The sequence below is a fragment of the Pezoporus wallicus genome, unplaced genomic scaffold (genome assembly GCF_028554395.1).
Source record: "Pezoporus wallicus isolate ANWC-B61680 ecotype Strahan unplaced genomic scaffold, APGP_CSIRO_Pwel_v1 contig_6354, whole genome shotgun sequence".
Classification (NCBI taxonomy): domain Eukaryota; kingdom Metazoa; phylum Chordata; class Aves; order Psittaciformes; family Psittacidae; genus Pezoporus; species Pezoporus wallicus.
The window spans coordinates 3,546,444-3,566,237 of record NW_026638688.1 but is presented as its reverse complement, the minus strand read 5'-3'; the positions used below and the strand labels follow the sequence as shown (position 1 = coordinate 3,566,237).

Here is a 19,794-nt window from a genome sequence, read left to right as displayed (position 1 = left end):
GTGACTTCATCGGTGCTTTTTTCTATTCAAAACTTGCCTTGTTTTGGCTTCCTCCATCTGATTTATGCTTCTGTTTGATAGACCAAATATTCCATTCCTAACGTTTTGGTCCTTGCAAACTGTGATCAGGTTATCCCTTAATCATGTCTTTGATTGAAGTCCTGGCGTCTGTCACTACACAGCACATTTCCCAAACCTTTAAATCAGTTTCTGCTCTGAAAGTTCTCTAAAGCAAACATCCAACAAGAGCATCTGTCCCTGTGCCAGGACTGAGCTTTTCAGCAAGATGTGTGTGATCGTTTATAACCAGAATGTGCTACAGCAGTAGGATAGGGCTGATGCAAATAATATCACAAAGAAAATCTGTACAGCTGTACCAAAAAAAGAGTTACAGGTTGTTTCCTGCCCCACGTCTTTGAAGCCTGGATTCTCACCTCATTTGGTTTGCTTTGCATCGATAGACCATGACAAAATAAACTCCTCAGTCTGCAGGCTTAGGACCCTGTCTGATAGTTCCCCCTCCTCCCATCTTTCTTTTCCCTTTCTTCTTCATTTACTTTTATGTTACAGTGAGGACTCACATGTTCTGCTGCCACAACAAGATCTGACACATTAATAATTGTGCAGAAGAGAAGAAGGCCTCTCCTGTTGGAAGGCTTGCTGGAACGAGACTTGAGCAGATGGGCTCTTTTTTGACGTACCCTCGTTATTAATACAAAGTGATGGGAGTGAGGAATGACGCTTCACTAGGGAAGTCAAGCTTGAAGATAATTTGGTATATTAGGGATGCTCCGTCTGGAAACACTCAACTTCTTGCTCCCTGCAGAAAGCCACTGGCATACCTTGGAATGACAGGAGCCACTTTGCATTCACTCAGCTGATCTACAGCCATTCAGAAGCAATTGTTTGCTTTGCAATGTTTCTTACAATCATAAAGTCTGCTAGGAGCAGCAGTCTGGCATTGCAAGCCATACATGGATGCAGCTAAAGAGAGCTGGCCTAGTTTCCCAGTGCTGCCACAGGTTTCTGTGGCACCCACCCAAGCTCAGGGTGAATTGCTTACATGCTTTTTGCTTAAAAAGGAATATTTCAGTGTGTGACTTACAAACAAAAAGAGAAAAAAAGAAAAAAACATAGGCTCTGGTCTCTCCATCCCAGATAGAAACGAACTAAAGAAACCTGACATGCATTCCTGGGTTTTAGGAACCTAAAGGACTGGTTTAGGTTCAATCAACAAGCCTTCTGAAGGCAATTCAGGAGAAAGGGGTATTTTCTCTGTCCTCACTCAGTGATGAACTTTACCAGTATCTGGGGGAGATCCGGAGGGCTCAGAAGGCCAGGGAGGAGACGAAATAGCAGTTTCTCAGCAATGTGGCAGTCTCCAAGGAGCCTCATGTCCTTTCCCTCAGGGAAAGCCAAAACTTGGAACAAAGGCATGGAGAATTTAAGTTGTGCTGCAGGGAGGTTTATGAGACAATGAGCTACAGCCTGCCCAGAGCTCAGCCCTTCCTGCCTGTTACTGCAGCTTCAAAGGCACAATTATACTGCAGGGAAAGTGCCAGCAATTAACACCTATTTACTGAAATATTTAGAGAATTTGGACGTGTGGGGCAGTGTCTGCCTGCCTGTCAATGTCTGGGTACAGAGGTGAGGCTGCTGCTGTCTCTGGCATTGCTGTGGGCTGGGATGATGTCCCAGAAGGAGCAATGACATCAGTGTGTGGAGAGGACGTTTAGGACAGTAAGGCAGTGAAATACGAGGGTGAAAGGAAAGATGGTGCTGGCAGATTTGAGGAGAGTCTTTCAAGAAGGAAAGAGGCTTTCTCTACACTGTCTGACCCACATCTGCACTCCCCACTCCATGTCTTGGCTCCTCATGGTTTCTAGGGTATAAATAAGGAAACTGGATCATTTCTGGGGGATTTTCTTTTCAAGACAGATCCTGCTTGGACCAGTTAATCAAGATGGATTCATGAGGCCCATTCCAAGTCATCAGTCTTCCTGCATTATGCATTTCCTTTGATGACTGAGCCCACAAGCAGTAGAGAGGAATATAAATGTGTGACTTGCTGACACCTCTCCCAGCAACCAAGGCATAGAACGGGGCAGTAAAACAACCTTTGGCTGAAAACTGTTTTCAGTTTGAGAACAGCATAAAGAGCAGATGCAGCGAGGAAAGCACAATGAGAAAAAAACCCTTCCCAGTACTGCTCTGTTTTCTATTTGAAGGCACGAAGGCCTGTAACAGCCACCCATATGATTTAGTAGCAGCAGAACTTCTGCATGTAATTGCTTTGTGAGGCTTATTAATGCAGAGAGAAAAGTCCCTGGTATGGGCTAAAGAGCAAGTTCCCTCCTTTGAACTGAGCCTGGCTGTTCTTGAACTGTATGTTGCAGATGCTGTGAATCAGAGCAGGGGTAGGAGGGAGGCTATCTTGGCACGGATGGGTCCAGATTTCCATGGTTTATTGTTACCCTTCTAACTTGAAGGCATTCAGAGAAAGCCAGGCTTTTTCCAGGCACACACCAGACAGGAGGTTGTGTTCCCTGTTTTGCTGAAATGATTTTGCAAAATGAATTTAAATGGAAGGGACAGCTAATGCTGCTGAAGGGCAGGGGGTGGGCTGACTGACGTGATGTCCCTTCCAGCCTGGTTCTGATGGTCCCCAAAGACCTGTGCCTGCAGAAGTGTTGTCTCTCCTGGAGTACCTATGCACAGTGATGATCTGGGGCCATGTAGAGCTCCGAGTTGCCTCTGGGCTCAGTGCTTGGGCTGGAGCATGTGTTCCTTATTTGCTCCTTTTCCGCCCTAGGGTACTGGCAGTGCTGTGTAGGGAGGTAAAGCTGGATACCTGCATGTCCAACAGATATATCCCAGATGGCTGAGGTCTAAAGAGCCTGAAGAAAGTCACATACCGTCAAATTCCAGGGGCTCAGCTCATTTCCCTGAACATCCCACAGTGCTCCAGACGTGGCTGCAAAGCCAGTTTTTGCCATTATTTACTGGCAAGTTCTTGAAATGGGTTCAAAATCAATTGACCACTCTGTGGGACCACAGAGATCCCATGGAGTACATCGTTCCAGCACTGCTCACTTCTTGCTGTGTTTGATTGGATGGCAAAGGAAAGAATTTCTATTCCATTGCTTTCCCAAAGCAGTTGATGCTTAACATGCTGCTGCCAGTGCACGTCTGCTGCCCCTCAATAGCGGGTTGCAGTCTTTCTTTAGTCAATTTTTAAGAATTTATTTTCTGTTTTCCAAATAAGACCAACTGAAAACTAAATAAAAGATTCCTTCTATTTTTTGTTTGTTTGCAATATGTGGCTGTAGTTAGTACACGGTGACAGATGATTGATGACTTTTTATTTGCAAATATTGCAATTCTCCTGTTCTCTTGTTTCCTACAAGCACTGACTGATATTCCAGAAAGACAGATAAACATATTTAATTCCTGATGCCACTTTGTCAATAGAAGCATTTTCAAGAGGCACTTTGTGTCACATCTGGTATTTTCTTGTTTATATGTTAACCAGCAAGAATTCACCTCCTCTAGGAGTCATTTTCTACAATATCTGACCCCTGCTATTCCCAATTCATTGGCTGTCATGTCACCCAGACCTGCTCTGAGCAGATTTCAGTGGTGCAGTGATTAAAGGTCTTTTGTAATTAGAATCGTTCCTATACTGACCTTTTACTGGGGCATGTGGAGAAAGGATAGCAGGTGGTAGCAGTTGATAGCAGCCAAAATGCAAAGCTATATTCAAGGTTAATGATGTCCTCCATGGTCCCAACTGCCTTAAACAGTTGGAAAACCTTCAGAGGTCTCCACACTTTTTAAAAAACCTGAATTGTGTCAAAAATCAGTGAGGGAAAAGTAGTACAATCTCTGGGAAGAAATATTTTGTCTATTCATATTATTTTAAAGCTTTCTGTAAGACGAATCACAAAGAATATTGTTGAATACTCGCTTCAGTTTCAGAGTGATTTGGTTTGGGGAAAAAGTGAAAATCAGTGTTTTCAACCACTACTGTCTCGTCACTGATGTTGTAATCTTTTTTAGACTTTTCCTTATTTAAATCTGCTTGTTGAGGGGGCTAAATACACCAGACATCTTACTCATCCTGTGTTGAGAACTTGGGCTTTTCTTCATGCCTTTGCAGGCCTTCCAAGGAGGAGCTGGTGGCACAAACTTCAAGTTGCTGCGTGGTAGTTTCTTTTGACAGATCTTTTTCCCCTGAGTACCTCCCAGGAGCAAAATGTCAGCGTAATTTGGTCCTGGCCATGAAATAACCAGTTGGCAACCTGTGTGGTCCCTCTTACTGAACCATAGGAGCTCTGTGTGTCAAAAAACACTTGGCCTGAAATGCATTAAGATGTCAGGGACAATTATGCTGCTGCATTTCCTATTCATTAATCACAGCTCTGGCTTTCTGAAACCCCTACGCTAGCAATTACAGGCAAGATTGATGTGGGTTTAACCAGCATCCTGAGGAACGCGTACACACAAAATACCACTTTTTTTCACTCTCCTAAATCACTGCACTTTGAAGAAAAACAAATCATCTGTTTCAAGCACCTTTACACCTATATCCAAACCTCAGCCTTATAAGTAGATGCCAAATTGCTTACAAAAGGCTGGGAGAAAAATGTAAAGGTCTTTAAAGACATTTTTGAGTCACTTAAGACTCCCTTGGTCTGACACTGATGTGAGAGGCCAATTTAGTCTTTTTCTTATAATCTGTTGCCTAAACAGGTTTCCATCTAACAGCTTGATCCTGGCTTTGGAAGTTAACTAGCTAATTAGCTCCCTCAGTATACACATAGAGGGCACCATTTTAGGAACCTGACTGGTGTCTCCTGGGAATAATGTGACTTGGCTTTTTTTATCTCACACCATCATCATATGTCTGAGAAGATTGAGCTTGAGAAAGTACCTGCAGAGAACACGCAGTAGCAGGGCAGAGGAAAGGGAGGGTTCAAACAAGCTCTTCTGGTGCTTAGGTGATTGCATTGAGCACAGCCCTCTCATTCATTTTCCCTCATGCATTCTGGTTGCTGATGGTACTGGTGAGAATAATTGACTACATCTGTCGTGCTTGTATTCCAAAAGAAGAAACACCAGACCTAAGCCTGTCCCGTACACAGCAGCCCAAGCAGGAGGGCTGAGTCTCTTTTCAAGCATCTGTTTCGTGCGAGAAGGTGCAGCAAACCATTTTGCATAGCAACAGCATTGAAGAGATAGGATCAAGGATGTGAGACCAAAAAATGACCTTGCAGTGTATTTCTGATTATTTTTTTTGCCTCTGACTCAACAGGAGTGACTAATCCTACAATGCCACCCTAATACACATGTGTATTTGTGCACTTGTGTTTATCACATGCAGTGGGCAGTAAGTAGAAGAGAACAATAAATGAAAGAGATGTATTTCATCAGTAATGTGAAATCCAAAGAAGTAGTCCTTTTCTCCCAAATTAGCAAATCCTATAAACTGACCTTTCTAATAGTGTCCTTTGACAAGCTGACCAACCAGCCACTCCTTGTTCTGCTGAAAGTTCATTCAGGATTTGATTTTCCCTACAAAATGCAATTTGAGAAAAAGCAGCCCATCTATTGGTGACTGAGTGCATAGAAGTCAGAGCTGGAGAATAATTCTTCCTAATATATTTTTGAGAATTTGATTAGTTTCATCCAAGCATTATACAGGATATATTCTTTTTCTGTTATCTCACTAGCCTTCTTGCAAATGAGGTGTTATTAATATGACCATTTGTGTCCCTGGGTGGAAACTGCAGGATATGCCCAGCTCAGAGTTTGTTAGAAAGTCCAACTCACCCCATGGTCCCACTCTTCAAATGGGACTTTACCTCTCAGAGGGAAGAGATTTTCCTAAACTGGCTGCCATATTCATAGATAGGCAGGATTCCTTTTACCCACCTATAGAGGTGTTCCTCTAATGAGCTTCTCCTGTTTCTTTCCTGTACTAGGGATTCATGGATATAGACCTGACCAAATTCAAGGAGAGCGGAGCCAACGTAACTGGCTTCCAGTTGGTGAATTACACGGACACTGTTCCCGCCAGGATCATGCAGCAGTGGAGGAATAATGATGCCAGGGAGCATCCTCGTGTAGACTGGAAGAGGCCAAAGGCAAGTGGTAAAAAAAAACCTTTTAATTTAGGGCCCATCTGGCTTAGTTCAATCTTGATTTGCTCTTTAATCTTGCTTTGAAACCCTGTCACTTACTGTAATTAATGGACATCATCTGGTCCAGGTGCCTCAATACTGTCTAAATTATACTAGGCAGTAGTTGCTGCCTGCTAAGAAATACACAAGTTAGTGTTTCACTCAGTCTCCCAGTATTTACCCTCTGCAAAGCTAAAGAATGAACATCTCATAAGATTTGGTATATAAAAAAAATGCATAAACAAGAAAAAACCTCATTAATTCCTTAACCTTTGACACGTTTACTAGATATCCAGTGATAATAAAGTCTTTGCAGATGTTCTCAGTATTTCAAATCAGTGTGTACGACTGAGGGGAAATATATTTTAATTCCTAACACAGAAGACCCTGAAGCTGTTGAGGGGTGGGTGGAGGTTGGGATTTTTTCTGTCTGACGTTTGAAAACAAATACAATTGTGACACACACTCATCAATAGAAATGTCAACTTTGGAAGTATTAGTTTTAGAGAGTTGCAAACAAATACATCAATAGGTGATCATAGGAAAAGGAATTAAATCTAATGGTCACTGGTCATACCAAGAGTTTTACACTGTTTTTTGTACAAGTTTCTGCTTGAATAAACTCATCCTTTGCAGAATTTTTGCAAGTAGAGTTTTCTGGTCTCCATCTGTGACCACAGAAGGTTGCTTAATTTTGGGTATCTCACATTTACACTGTATAATGTATTCCTTAAAAGTTCAGGTCAGTGATTCTAATTAAACACAAGGACATGGGTAACAGCTTTTAAAGCTGAGTCCTCTTCAGCGAGTGCAATCTGAATCCGTATCAGGAGCTTCTCCTTCACTCTCCCATCCTCTGGGAGAGAAGGCACTAACTTACATGAATCAACAGGGCAGTAATAATTTCAGGGAGCAACAGGCTGTTGAACTTCATAGATGGAAAGATGAAAAGAGAGCAAATCATCTGGAAAGCTACTGTGAAGCAAAACAGTATGGCATGCCCAAGGTCAGCTCAACCTAATGGACAACATACAACTCCTCTTCTCTTTCTAGTACACATCAGCCCTAACATACGATGGGGTCCGGGTGATGGCTGAGGCGTTTCAGAACCTGCGGAGGCAGCGGATCGACATCTCCCGTCGAGGCAATGCTGGGGACTGTCTTGCCAACCCAGCTGTGCCCTGGGGACAAGGCATCGACATCCAGAGAGCACTGCAGCAGGTTTGAAACCCAATGTGTGCACTGCAAGGATGGCTGAACGTAGCCTGTGGGTGGGGGAAGAGGGGTGATGAGCAACAGAAATGTTCAAACAGATTGCTTGGGGTGAGGAACTGATCCTACCAGAATAGAGCCAGGTCTCCTAAAGAGTTCAGGGGTGCATCCAGCAAACTGCTTTTCCTTGTACCATGCAATGTGTCCTTGCCTTCTGTAATTTCTGTTGAAGTTCTGGGGTGGAAAAGCCAAAATATTATCCCATAAAATCATGGGTCCCTATTTTGATCTTCCTCTTCCCAAGGCAGATCATATTTTTGCAGATCCTTTGACTCTCTGTGAACTCAGCTTCAGTTCCAGACTGCTAATGAAGCTTAAAACCATGTGAATTCTGCCTTATGCGTTGGCTGTCATCAGAATGTTCTCAGAGCCCAGATTATAGCTTGTTTCATACTGTGAGGATTCATAGAAGTCCTAATAGCAGCCATTTAGATAGCTTAGTCCTTAAATCTGATAATCTTGCTTTTTCATCCTGAATAAAAATTTAGATTCTTGAATAAATAAAAATACTGCATGAAATTTACAGCGAGAGATAAACAACACACATTTATCAAAGACTTAGATGGAATATTTAAAATTTTCATTAAATTTCAAGGCTGATATTAATCTCTAGCATTTTTCTTTATTTTTTTCAGATAAAAATAGATGGATTCCTTGCAAATACTGCTAGTTCAGTGTTATCCAAACAGTTTATTCTACCTTCTTTCCTTAACTATGAAGAAGGCAAGAAGAATAAAATTATTTTGGTTAATTTGCATCGCAAGTAAATCCCCTCAAGTATTTTGTTTTGATTTGGTTTTGGCTTACTGGTAAACAATTCTTTTAAAACCAAATCTTGCATCTGATTTGATTTTATTGCTTGGATTCAATTTTTTCCCAAGCCTGTGATTGACTTTCTGTATGACCTTGGGCAAATCACTGCCATAGCTTCTCCAAACTTATAATAAAATCAGCCTCCATGATGCATTAGGGAGATCAGTTACCTAATAAACACAAAAGACTTGGAAATCTTCTGATGAGCAATGGGTTCTCAAAAGTTTTCCTTTATTGAATTTATGAGAATAGGATTTCAAAATTAGACAGCTAGACAATGCAGTTTTGTGTGTGTTGGAAAATCTCCCCTGAAGTTTCCTCATCTCTTCATTAAAACAATTTCGAAGGCCTTAAGTTTTCAATTGTTGTGACTTCGGGGAAAAAAAAAACAACACAAAGAACTTGCAAAAGTTGTTTCTTTACCATTGAAAAATTATAATTTTAAAAAGGTTTGACCAGTACAATTGCGATGGTCAAAATGAAAGGCTCTGAAACAAGAAATGTCCTAGGGAAATCTGAACTCTGAATTTAATAGTTATCCAGCATTTAATATTGTAGCAAGAAAGAGGCAGGTGGAAATAGAACTTTTGATTAGATTGAAGGCTTGAGTTACCCTTTCTGTAAAGACTCACAATTAGGGCAATTCTTACAGCTATTCACAGTGCGCTTTCTCTTCACCTCCCCTTTACTTACCCCTAACATTTTATAAGCTTAACATTTTAAAAGCAAGAAGTTTGTGTACCTATTTCTACTGAAATACTTGCAGTATGCTCCAGAATTGCCTTATTTCTCTCTGGTGTCGGAAAGAACCATGTATGGCAGGAGCAAGGATGAAAAGCAATTTGAAACATTCTGCAATTTTCAAAACCAGAAATTTAACACACTTCAGCAAAATGTATGCTTTTATTGAAGAGAATTACTTTCTTTTTTTTTTTTCCCTAAGAAGATGCTCACAAAATGTTGTTTTAAACCAGTACTCTGAAGTTTTAGTTATACTTTGAAAAGATTATGATAATTTTGACAGATTTTTTTTCTTAACATTATTTGGTTGCCACATCTAGTGCTCACTAACCCTGTAAACTAGAAGGCAACAATAGCATCCTTCTTCTCCAGCTCCCCCAGCAAAGAACCACATGCCTAAAAATGCTCCATGTCTCCAGTTGATCTACTGGTGCTTAGCACTGTTGGAATCAGTCCTCACTGTATTTTGTAGTAATTCAGGGGATCTTTTAAAGGGTGGTAAATGATGGAAAGGTTATGCTGCATCCTCTAGCATGGATGGGAGAGATCCCTTTTGCTGTTTCATTGGCACATAGATATCACAGGATTAAGAATTCATTCATTCATATAGAAGAAATTGATTCTGTCCACCTGCCTTTTAGTGCATGTAAAACACCCATGACCTGAGCTTCAGGGTTGGTCAGAATTTGACAAGAAAACCATGAAAACAGCAGCTTGGGAGCGCTTAAGACAGTGGTGGTTTTGCAGTGTATCTGTATTTTATGGGCTTGTTCTGCCTTGTGAGAAGGGAAAAGTATATTTCTCCAAATGTCACCAGGAATACCTCTTGACTGGAAGGAGATGCAGAAAATACTGGCAGATGTTGATTTTCATGACAAACCTTTGCAATAATAGTTGGAAAACAAACACACTGTAACAGATTAGCAACAGATTTCCTCTGTAATAATATATCCTCATTTCTTCACAGTGGGTCCTTATTCTGAGCATCTCAGAGCACTTAAAAAGGCTGCTAAGTACCTGTTCCCATTTTGCATGTCAGAGGACTTCAGCTGCAGAGGCAATAGATTTGTCCAAAGCAAGTGGAAAGACTGAGAACAAACCTTTAATTCCCAATTCAGTGGCATCAGCACTTTTCTTGATGGTCTATTAGAGAGACACGAGTTTACACTCCTTTTCCCACATTCCTGATCCCCACACACTCTATGTCGCTCCAGTCAGAAGCCCTTCTCCACACCATGCTGGGCACTTCTGCAGCAATTCAAATGGCCACAGTGAGAGGAGAAATTCGGGATATGGGATGTGACATGAACAACGTTCCTCAGCTCAGCAGTGTTATCAGTAGTGATTTATGATTTGAAGTTTCCTATACAAATTTAATTTACAATATGAAATTGTCAGGTTTTATTAAGCTGGTGAAGAAGTAATTACATTTGCTTGTTAACTGGTAGACTCCTCTCTATCAAAAGACAGCAGCTGGGAGCTGTGGCCACAGTTTCATATTTCCTCCTAACAGAGCTCCTGATTTGAACTGACAAATTCTTAACCAAATCCTGACTCCAGGTCAGATTTAGAAAATACAAAAAAAATCCTCCACAAAACCCAAGTTGTTCCGAGCTGATTTAGCTCATTGTCACATCCCAAGCGGTGATGTGCTCACACATCTGAGCTAGCATCTGAGTGCAGTAATAGACCACTCAGTTTCAAGGGAAAGGGGTTTTAAAAGCAAAGGTAAGTTAAGAGAATGACCCTGCACAAGGCCAGGCATGCTGTAGAGAACAAACCTAAGTGAAAGCCAGTCTCAGGCAGATGTCCTGTCTCTCCTGCATGGATCTGAAAGATGTGAGAGCACCCTCTGTCCCTCTTTCCCTCCTCTCTTACTGCTGCCAAATCACCACCCATGAGATCCTGACCAATTTGCTCTCCTCATTGATATTTATGTCTTTAAGGTCCATTTTGAAGGATTGTCTGGCAACGTTCAGTTTAATGAGAAGGGACGGAGGACCAACTACACGCTCCATGTGATTGAGATGAAACACGATGGGACCAGGAAGGTAAAGGAGAGAGCGATCTGAGATCCTGTGTCAGGCACCAGCCTGGTGTTCGAGTTAATGGTGTGGTTAGGTCTCAGCAGATGTTTCTGTTCAGGAGAGCTTGCATGGGGAGTCACGACAAGTGCGTTCCTAGCTCCCTGCATAAGCAAAGCCAAGCACTAGGGAAAATTAATGGAATATTGCTAAGGAAATACAACATATGGAAGGAGTTAGCAAGAGCAACAAAAGCATCTCAGCTGTGGGACAGGGATTTCCAGGATAGTAAAAGCTTGGCCAACTCAGCCTTGCTATTGGCAGGACATATTGTCTCAGGCCCAGCTACACAACATCTGTTTTTTGCTCTCCTGCTTTTTCAAGGATGAGCCAAGGCCGACACAGGTTGATGTGGTCTGCCCTAACCAATGTAGGTGACCCTTTTATGTTGACCTAATTCTGCTCTCCTTGAAGTGACAAAAGCTTTACCATTAACCACATCCTGATAGCTACACAGACATCAGAGCTGTTCTGGAGTCTTGATCTCTTTCTATATTTCTGTATCTTGGACACTTTGAAAAATCCAGCCTTGTTCAGTAATCCTGAGCTCTTGAAATGCTAATCCTTTGGAAAATCCGACTCCATGTGCTTATGTCCCACTTCAGATACCGCCCATCTGAAGAACAAAGAATAATTCTGTTATTCTGGTGACAAAGGAAAGCTACTAAATATTTTGGAATGGGGCATTCATTGGAATCCCTCCATATCCCCTTAATGACCTGAAAAATAAAATACATGTTTGAAACTGAGAAAAATAACAAATAGTGAAAGTTCTACATTTGCAGCCCCTACCCCAATTCATACTTACACCTGAGGGCAGTTGATGAGAAAGATCAGAGCCCACCACAATCTAGCAAAAAAAGGCACATTTCTCAGTAAGAAAGAAGAATGATTTTGAAGATATACAAAGTGATCTTGCTCCGTGTGGTGCCATTGATAAGAGCAAAAATGCTGTGCTATGTCCAGTCTGGGGCTCTGAACATGAAGAAGGTGGCAATCTAGAGAGACCCTAGAGGAGAAGAAACAAAATAGTTAAATATCTTGATTTTGCTATTTGTTTAATGACAAAAATTATATATTTTGGAAGACATGTACATCACTGCCATGATGCATATTGTACTTTTGAGATCCACCAGGTTAGCAGTGCAAAACAAACATATGTGTCTCCATTTATGTTGCACTGAGGCAGAGCTTCGGAAGTTCTTTCCTCACTCTCTTTTTGTCTGCGCAATGAAAAAAGATTAGAAGCATGTGTAGATTTTTTTCTCCTGAGCTATTATGATCTCTAATCTGTCATCAGCAGGCTGCTGGTCATGCCCTGTGTTAATACCCTTTCCCATTTACTGTAATAAGAAATTCCTTTCACATGAGCAGAGCTCAGGCAACTTCATCCTTACCTGAGGTGATGGAAAACCTCTTATAAAATCAAGTCCTCAAAGTGGATAACCTCAGCAATGACACTCAGTGGCACTCTGCTTTACCAGCAAGCAGTGATAGATCAGCCCAAATCCCTGATTAGTAATAAGCACAACTTCGCATGAGAATTCTTTCCATTACTAAATTGTTCAGTTTATTCATAACATTAAACTTCTTTGCATTGGCCAGGGTTGTTTTTTTCTTCTTCACTTGATTCTTTGTCATGTTGTCTCAAGATGTGCTGAGTCAGTCCTGCATTCATATGGGCTTTCAGATGCCGGACAGCATTTTAGCACCATGTAGCATCTGAACATGCAGCAGGCATGCTCACCATTAAAAAAATACTCTTAAGTTACACAGGGCAAGGGTGAACTCTTGGCGTAGGGATGCAGCAGGGAATGGCAATAACCCCCCAGTGCCATGTGCTTAATGTTTTTACGTGCATACAAGAATTGTGCATATCATGCACGTTATTTTCAGGCTGGAGGCATAGTGGAATGGGAAAGTTCCTGGTCCTCCTAACAAAAGACATCAAGAATCAGGAGAGGAAATGTCTTGTTTGGTATGAACATACAGAGGGATTTGATCCTGCTTGGATAACCCTGTTGCCTTACCCTGGCTAATATTAAAAAGAGATACCAATAAGGTATCCTGGGTTTGTATTTGGCAGATTGGTTATTGGAATGAAGATGAGAAGTTGGTTCCAACAGCCATTGATACTCAAAGCGGCAATGAATCTACAAGCCTCCTGAACAGGACTTACATAGTCACAACTATCCTAGTAAGTGCTGTTGCTTCTATTCCAGCTCTCCCTCTACCCCATCTCCCTGATGTGCAGACTCCCTCTCCCTCTTCATGTGCTCTCTTTTGCACTATATCATTTTTATAATAGCGATAACAATAATAATAATAATAATAACAGCATTTACTGTTCCTGCCGGGTCCATAAAGGTATCTGAAAATTACTGTGGCTAATTAAATAGGTATTAAAGAGCTCTCATGCTTAAGTGTAGAAAATACAAAAGATTATGACAAGATAGTAGAGGCATCAGTATAGGTAAATTAGGACCATTATACCTGTGCTTTGTATTTAGCCCACGGAATGGGGGCTGTAATTCTGGCAAGGATAAGCTGTATTGTGCAGAGAGGCTGAATCATAGCTTTAAAAACAAATCTGCATTATAATCATGAAGGAATAATATGTATCCCCTAATGTATGGTATCATGTGTTGTGTCATTGTGTAAGCTTACCCTGTAGAAACATGAGATTTTACTAACTTGTTTGTTGAACACTTACTGTGAGTCTGCAGAGAAGACACAATACCCAAACTGAATTAAACAACTTAAAGCTCTCTCCTCCTGTCCAGCAGATTTGATTCTTCCTGTGCCCACACATGCAGACAAGTCTTTAAAAATTCACAGCTCAGATGCATTAAATATCCCTTGCAGAGCTGCACTGAAAGATTGTTGCCCACATTCCCCCGGGTATTCTATTGCCCTCAGGTCCATTGCTGCAGAAGCTGCACACAGATTCTGCATGAATTAATAGAAAGTGCCACAATAAAAATCACGCTTCGTACCTCCCAAAATAAGTCCACAGTGTATTGACTGTGGTCTTTGGCACATGAACACAAAGATAGAGCATGGGGACCAGAAGCTGCACACTAGGCTTTAGTCTAAGCCCCAGGTGTGCATCTCTAGGATGTGGAGTGTGGCTCAATATTGGTCTTCTCTGTGCCAGGAAGACCCATATGTGATGCTCAAGAAGAATGCCAACCAGTTTGAAGGCAATGAAAGATACGAAGGTTACTGTGTGGAGCTCGCTGCTGAGATAGCAAAGCATGTTGGCTACCACTACAGGCTGGAGATTGTCAGAGATGGGAAGTATGGAGCCCGGGACCCCGACACCAAAACATGGAATGGCATGGTGGGAGAACTTGTTTATGGGGTGAGTTTCCAAACTTATCCATTGTCTTTAGCTCTTGGTACTTGAGAACACATTTAAGCCCTAGAGTAAGAAGGAGCTGTGCCTTCTGTCAGCCTGACCTGTCTTGAGAACTGCAGCTCTGATAATGCAAATAATCAGCCCAAGTAAAACATTTTAATTTAGGGAAGGACAGCACATTTTGTGACTGTGGAAATGTCAAAATGGCTCCTTTCAACTTTCCAAGATTCTTTTTCTTTCCATTTTTAGAAAGTATTGGAAGCATTGAAAGGTCAAACTTTCCCATGGGCAGAATCTTCAAATTTTACCCTATTTTATATTTGCATGATAATGGCAGGATGAAAGAAGGACGAGATTTCAAACACTCAGATTGGTGAACAGTAAGACTAGACTACTTTCTGCCTAGCCACTCATTTCCAACATCTTGGATATACAACTTCACTCTGCACTTGTAAACCAGGTTCAGTCTGGTAGCTCACATTCTGTGGTGTTTAGGTCATCCTTTAGAGGGGTCTAATTTTGCCTTGTAGAGAAAGGGGAAATCAGTGTGGGAATCATCAGAGCCCAAGTCTCTGTGTCACTGTGTTGGAGTAGGGAATGATCGGCCTCCTGCTAGTAGCTCCACTGCATATACTGACAGCCATTCTGATGCATTTGCCTTTCCATTTTCAAGGTGGATTGTAAAATAAATGGAGAGTGCACATCAGTGTCACTGGAACATTTTTCCTATTCTCATGCAGTCAAAAAGCTATTCCTGATGGAAGCAAACATCCTGGCATCCTTTTTCAGGCAACTGGCCTTTTCCTTGCCTCTTTTGATGTCTGGATGACAAAGCTCTTTCAGCGAAAATCATCTGCATCAGACTGTGACATCAGTGGATAAGTCAGACCAGAAGAGCTAGGTGGCTGCAAAAAGAAATGCTGTGATTCCAAAACATGAACTGGTAATCAGCTGAAAAAATTGAAATATTCCACCATTATTATGGGATGCTCCTTTTTGCCATTTCTCTTGCAATTTTTTTGTATGATTTTTTCTGAGATAGCAGGGGTAAACAGAGATCAAAGGAACATAAGCTGGAGTTAGTAGGTATATTTTTATCCCCAGAATGCAAATCTCTTTTCTGTCTCTCCTTTTCAGAGGGCGGATGTGGCTGTGGCACCATTAACCATCACTTTGGTTCGAGAAGAAGTTATAGACTTTTCCAAACCGTTCATGAGTTTAGGTATATCTATCATGATAAAAAAACCTCAGAAGTCCAAACCAGGAGTTTTTTCCTTTCTGGATCCTTTGGCTTATGAGATATGGATGTGCATTGTTTTTGCCTACATCGGAGTAAGCGTTGTCCTCTTCCTGGTGAGTCGCTTCAGCCCTTACGAGTGGCACACTGAGGAATTCGAGGAAGGACGGGACCAGCCGGCCAACGACCAGACAAATGAGTTTGGGATATTCAACAGTCTCTGGTTCTCCCTAGGAGCTTTCATGCAGCAAGGATGTGATATTTCTCCAAGGTGGGTTGCCTTCCCCAATGAACCTTTTTCCAGTTCATGTGGTTTAATCTTTGCATGATTTGGAGCAGAACAGGTTCTTTTTGACCTTCCTTCCTGAACCATTGTGTGGTTTTGTGAATCAGTTGCAGATTCAGAAAGGATCCAAGGGTTCACAGATCTCTCAGCCATGAACTTAGGACCTCAAACTCAAGACCACAAAATACCATTCTAAATTTATCCTGGGGAATTCTTTGGAGGGCATTTACAGAAATGCAAACAAGATTTTCTAAAGCCAGCTAATTACAATCAGTTTTTGTCAGTCATTTAATTTATTGTTGTTAGAAGCAAGATCATTTTAACATTATAGGGAAGCTATAAAATTCCACTAAAGTAGGGAGAAATAATACAGTAGGTACCCAGTGAAAGGTTGTATGGTCTGTGCCAAGCATTATGGAGCACACTGAGTGGCTTTAAGTATTATTGGCCTTTAGAAAGGTCAGAGAAGTACAAACGCACAAATTATATGTCTGGCAAGTTAATGTCTATAATTGAAGGATCTTTCTTGTGGTCTGTGTATATTCTCATGAGCAGGATCAGAGATGAGCCAGGGATAAGGTTTTTGACACCTCCAGAGTTCTGTGTCCAGGGCAGATGTCCTTAAGATTTATGAGGCTGAAAAAGGGTTAACATGCTGTGGCTTGGGACATGGATTGTATGTATCCATTGTTCCTAAGAGGTGTGTTCTGGATGTTGGATGAAGGGAGAGCAGCTCTAGCACCAAAGCTGCTAGATGCTGCAGGACAGCTTGCAGGACACAGCTGTCTCGCACCCACTCCACAACTCTGAGCAGCACACTCATCCCAGTTTGACTCAAACCAGAGGTACTGCCAGTCACAAGGATGAAGCTACAGGCAACATATGTATTTTCTGCGTTTACATGCCATGGTTACCTCTGAAGTGATGCTCTAATGAAAACAGAGAGCATAGAAGCCTTTTCTTTCCTTTTTTCTCCATCCTTCTTTTTTTGGGCTTTGTCTCCCTTCTCTTCAAAGGGAATTTCAGCACAGATATGTGTCTTATGGGTGAATACAGTAGGTAGAAAATAATTTCCCATATGCTGGCATGGCATCAAAGCTCAGGGGACAAGAAGGAGAGACAACTTCATCAGCAAGTTTAGCAACTCTAGTAACTGCACAGCTCCCATGGGATGGTGGTGGAGGCCAGGCATCACCTTGTTGGCTATTGGATGCCAATTTGTCCAAATAGTAATGAGTTTGGGATAGTGGGGAAATAAAAGCCTGCAAGGCATTTTGATAGTGACAGCTTTTATGGATATGTTTTATCATCTGATTGTTGATTAGAAGGAATCCAGGCGGAGCATTCAGAAAGTTTTCCCAACAGAGGGAATTTCAACTTTAGCGCTGCTTTGTAACAGAGCTCCGTGTTTTAGGATCAGGTTATTGTGAATATCATTCTCATTGTTGTTCTTGTCACCATTGTTCTTATTTAGGAAAGAGAATGGCTTCCTTTGGGGACATTTCAATAGTCAGCTTCTGTACCAAGGAGGAAAGTGGAGAGGTGAAGAGCTGAGACTTAGCAAAATAGCAGATTTGGAAAGTTCTTTAATAAAAAAGTGTCAGGGAGAGATCAGTGGGTTTGATTCAAACAACAAGATTTGCTCTAGCTAAACAGCACGCTTTGAATCACCATTTCAAAGGGTTGCTTTATTTTGCTTTGAAATGGGAAATGAGAATGGTTCTGTCATTATTATTTTAATGTTGTTAATTTGATAATCCTGATAATGAAAATTACAATTTCATTGAAACGAATATTTTCCCATGGAGCAAAAGAACACTTCCAGACTACAGATTTTTGCAAGAAGAGAACATCTCAAAAATGAAATATGGGAATTATTATAACTCCCAGTACTCTGAGTACAGCTCCCTGAGATTCTTGGAAGTGGAGGGGTGAATTTCTGTGAAATGAGAAAGGAAGGAGGAAGCAGAAGAGTGAGAATTTCCGTAGGATGCTGTTGTACAGAAAGGCTCTGAGCGCGCTCTCTATTTCACATGTACTTTTCACACGAACCCAGTGCAGGATTTCTGTAACACATCACTTAGCAAGGAATGCTTGGTTAGAACCACACTGTGGGCAGGTGGGGATCTGCTCTATTCCAATATATTTCCTATGTGGTTGCTTCTAAACTTATCGCTACAATCTCAGCATTTCCCAGTAATATATTAACCAACATAAATAGCTTCTGTTATACATCTGTTCTGTCATTCTCTCCCTGGCAGAAAGGAGCAAGTGCAGGGGTGTATTTTTTTTTTTTGTAGAGGTTTTGGGTTGTTTATTTCAGTTTTGTTTTGGGAAGGAGTAGGGGAAATTTGTCTGGAGGTTTGTTTTTTTTTTTCCCAGAGCATGCTTGTTTCAAGTGCGTATGCCACTATGTATTTATCATAAAAAAAAGTGTAAGACCAAAAGTGCAGACACATCACTCAGCACAGGGGGTGGTGAGGCCTGCAGCAATTCCCTGCTCTTGTAAATGTGCATTCCTCAGCCTCAGACCAGTCCCCAGGGAACTTTGGTCCCCAACAGAGACAGAAATTTGTTTTTGAAGGAAAGTGTCATTCTTTTAAGGACATTCTTACTAGCCAGAACTTCAGTCAGGTTTTTAAGTATGCTGGTCACAACCTAACAAGGAACTCGAAGATACATTGTGGATTTGACAACCTGCGAATGGCCAAGACAGAGTGTAGCTGTGGGTTATGTGTTCATAGCCTCTTCACCTGAGGAGTGAGGCTGCCGGGCATGAGGTAGACTGGTGCCCTTGAAGCTTTGAAGCCTTCATGTCCAGGCATAGGCTGGATGAATATGACAAAGGCCAGGCAGTAACCAGTCATGGAGAACCCCAGCTGGAGCTGGTGGCAGTCTGTGGCTGCCTTTGGATGCTGCAACATGAGCATGAGCAAAGAATCCATCCCTCCTAAGCCGTAAATGGAATGACTCAATTGTAGGTACATAGTTTCAACCAAAGGAGGCTATTAGCTCCTGGACATTTCCCACTGGAGTGTGCAGTCCCATTCTGCACTATCAGAATGTGGTTCAGTCACTACCATGTGGACTAATTTGTCCCAGTTGATGTGAGATATCCCCTGTTGTTGCCATTAAAGTCTGTGCTTTCAGATTACCGATTACGCAGAAGAATGGAGGAGAAGCAACATTTTGGAGTTGTGAGTAGTTCCATGTACATAGTAATGGCCAGAAATCAGTGAAGTCTGAAACAGGCCGTAAAACATTAGGCTTTGTAAAGTGCCACCTTAACTTCAGAAAACAGTAATGAAATTGCAAAAGCACTCATTACATGTGAAATACAGGACCAGAAAGGAGATACTCAGAGGTAATAAATATCCTGCAGCCAATAGCAGGAGCCTGCAGCAAGAGAAATATGAAGTAAATATAACTCACATTGTACCATTCTTCAGAAATGTAATTTGATAAATTGTCTTCAGAGCTTAAAATAACCCCGGTGTGTAGCAGATGTGGAGAGTGGGATCTCGCTAACATCCAGGATGTTGCTGCCATTCCTCACTCAGGGCAGACCTGAGGCCTTTGAGAAGGAGACCTTGGGGATGTTTGATCTTCCCAACTTCCTTTGCAGCAAAACGAGCACCTGAATTTTTCATCTGCCCCATCGTTTTCTACAAAATATATAATTTGATTGGTGTGAAAAGGATAGAAAAGCAGGGAGCAAAATGTATATTTCTCTTGTCAGTTTCCTAGCTTGATCTTCTGTCTTTTATTATTGCCAAATGTGTTGCTTCATATGTTTGAGCCCAAAAGAGACTTCCTGT

At 41.6% G+C, this 19,794-nt stretch overlaps 1 protein-coding gene across 3 annotated transcripts in view; it reads left to right on the top strand.

Annotated features, from left to right (window-relative positions):
* Positions 1 to 19,794, top strand: part of GRIA1 (glutamate ionotropic receptor AMPA type subunit 1) — a 119,891-nt gene that overhangs the window by 69,505 nt on the left and 30,592 nt on the right. For all 3 annotated transcript variants that reach the window (XR_008972475.1, XM_057411929.1, XM_057411930.1), the window contains exons 6-11: positions 5,985 to 6,146; positions 7,236 to 7,403; positions 10,955 to 11,059; positions 13,179 to 13,289; positions 14,250 to 14,456; positions 15,591 to 15,961. Coding sequence is in view for 2 of the 3 variants with exons in the window: in XM_057411929.1 (XP_057267912.1) it covers positions 5,985 to 6,146; positions 7,236 to 7,403; positions 10,955 to 11,059; positions 13,179 to 13,289; positions 14,250 to 14,456; positions 15,591 to 15,961 (1,124 nt within the window). In the remaining variant the exon portion in view is untranslated. The remainder of the gene's footprint in view (positions 1 to 5,984; positions 6,147 to 7,235; positions 7,404 to 10,954; positions 11,060 to 13,178; positions 13,290 to 14,249; positions 14,457 to 15,590; positions 15,962 to 19,794) is intronic.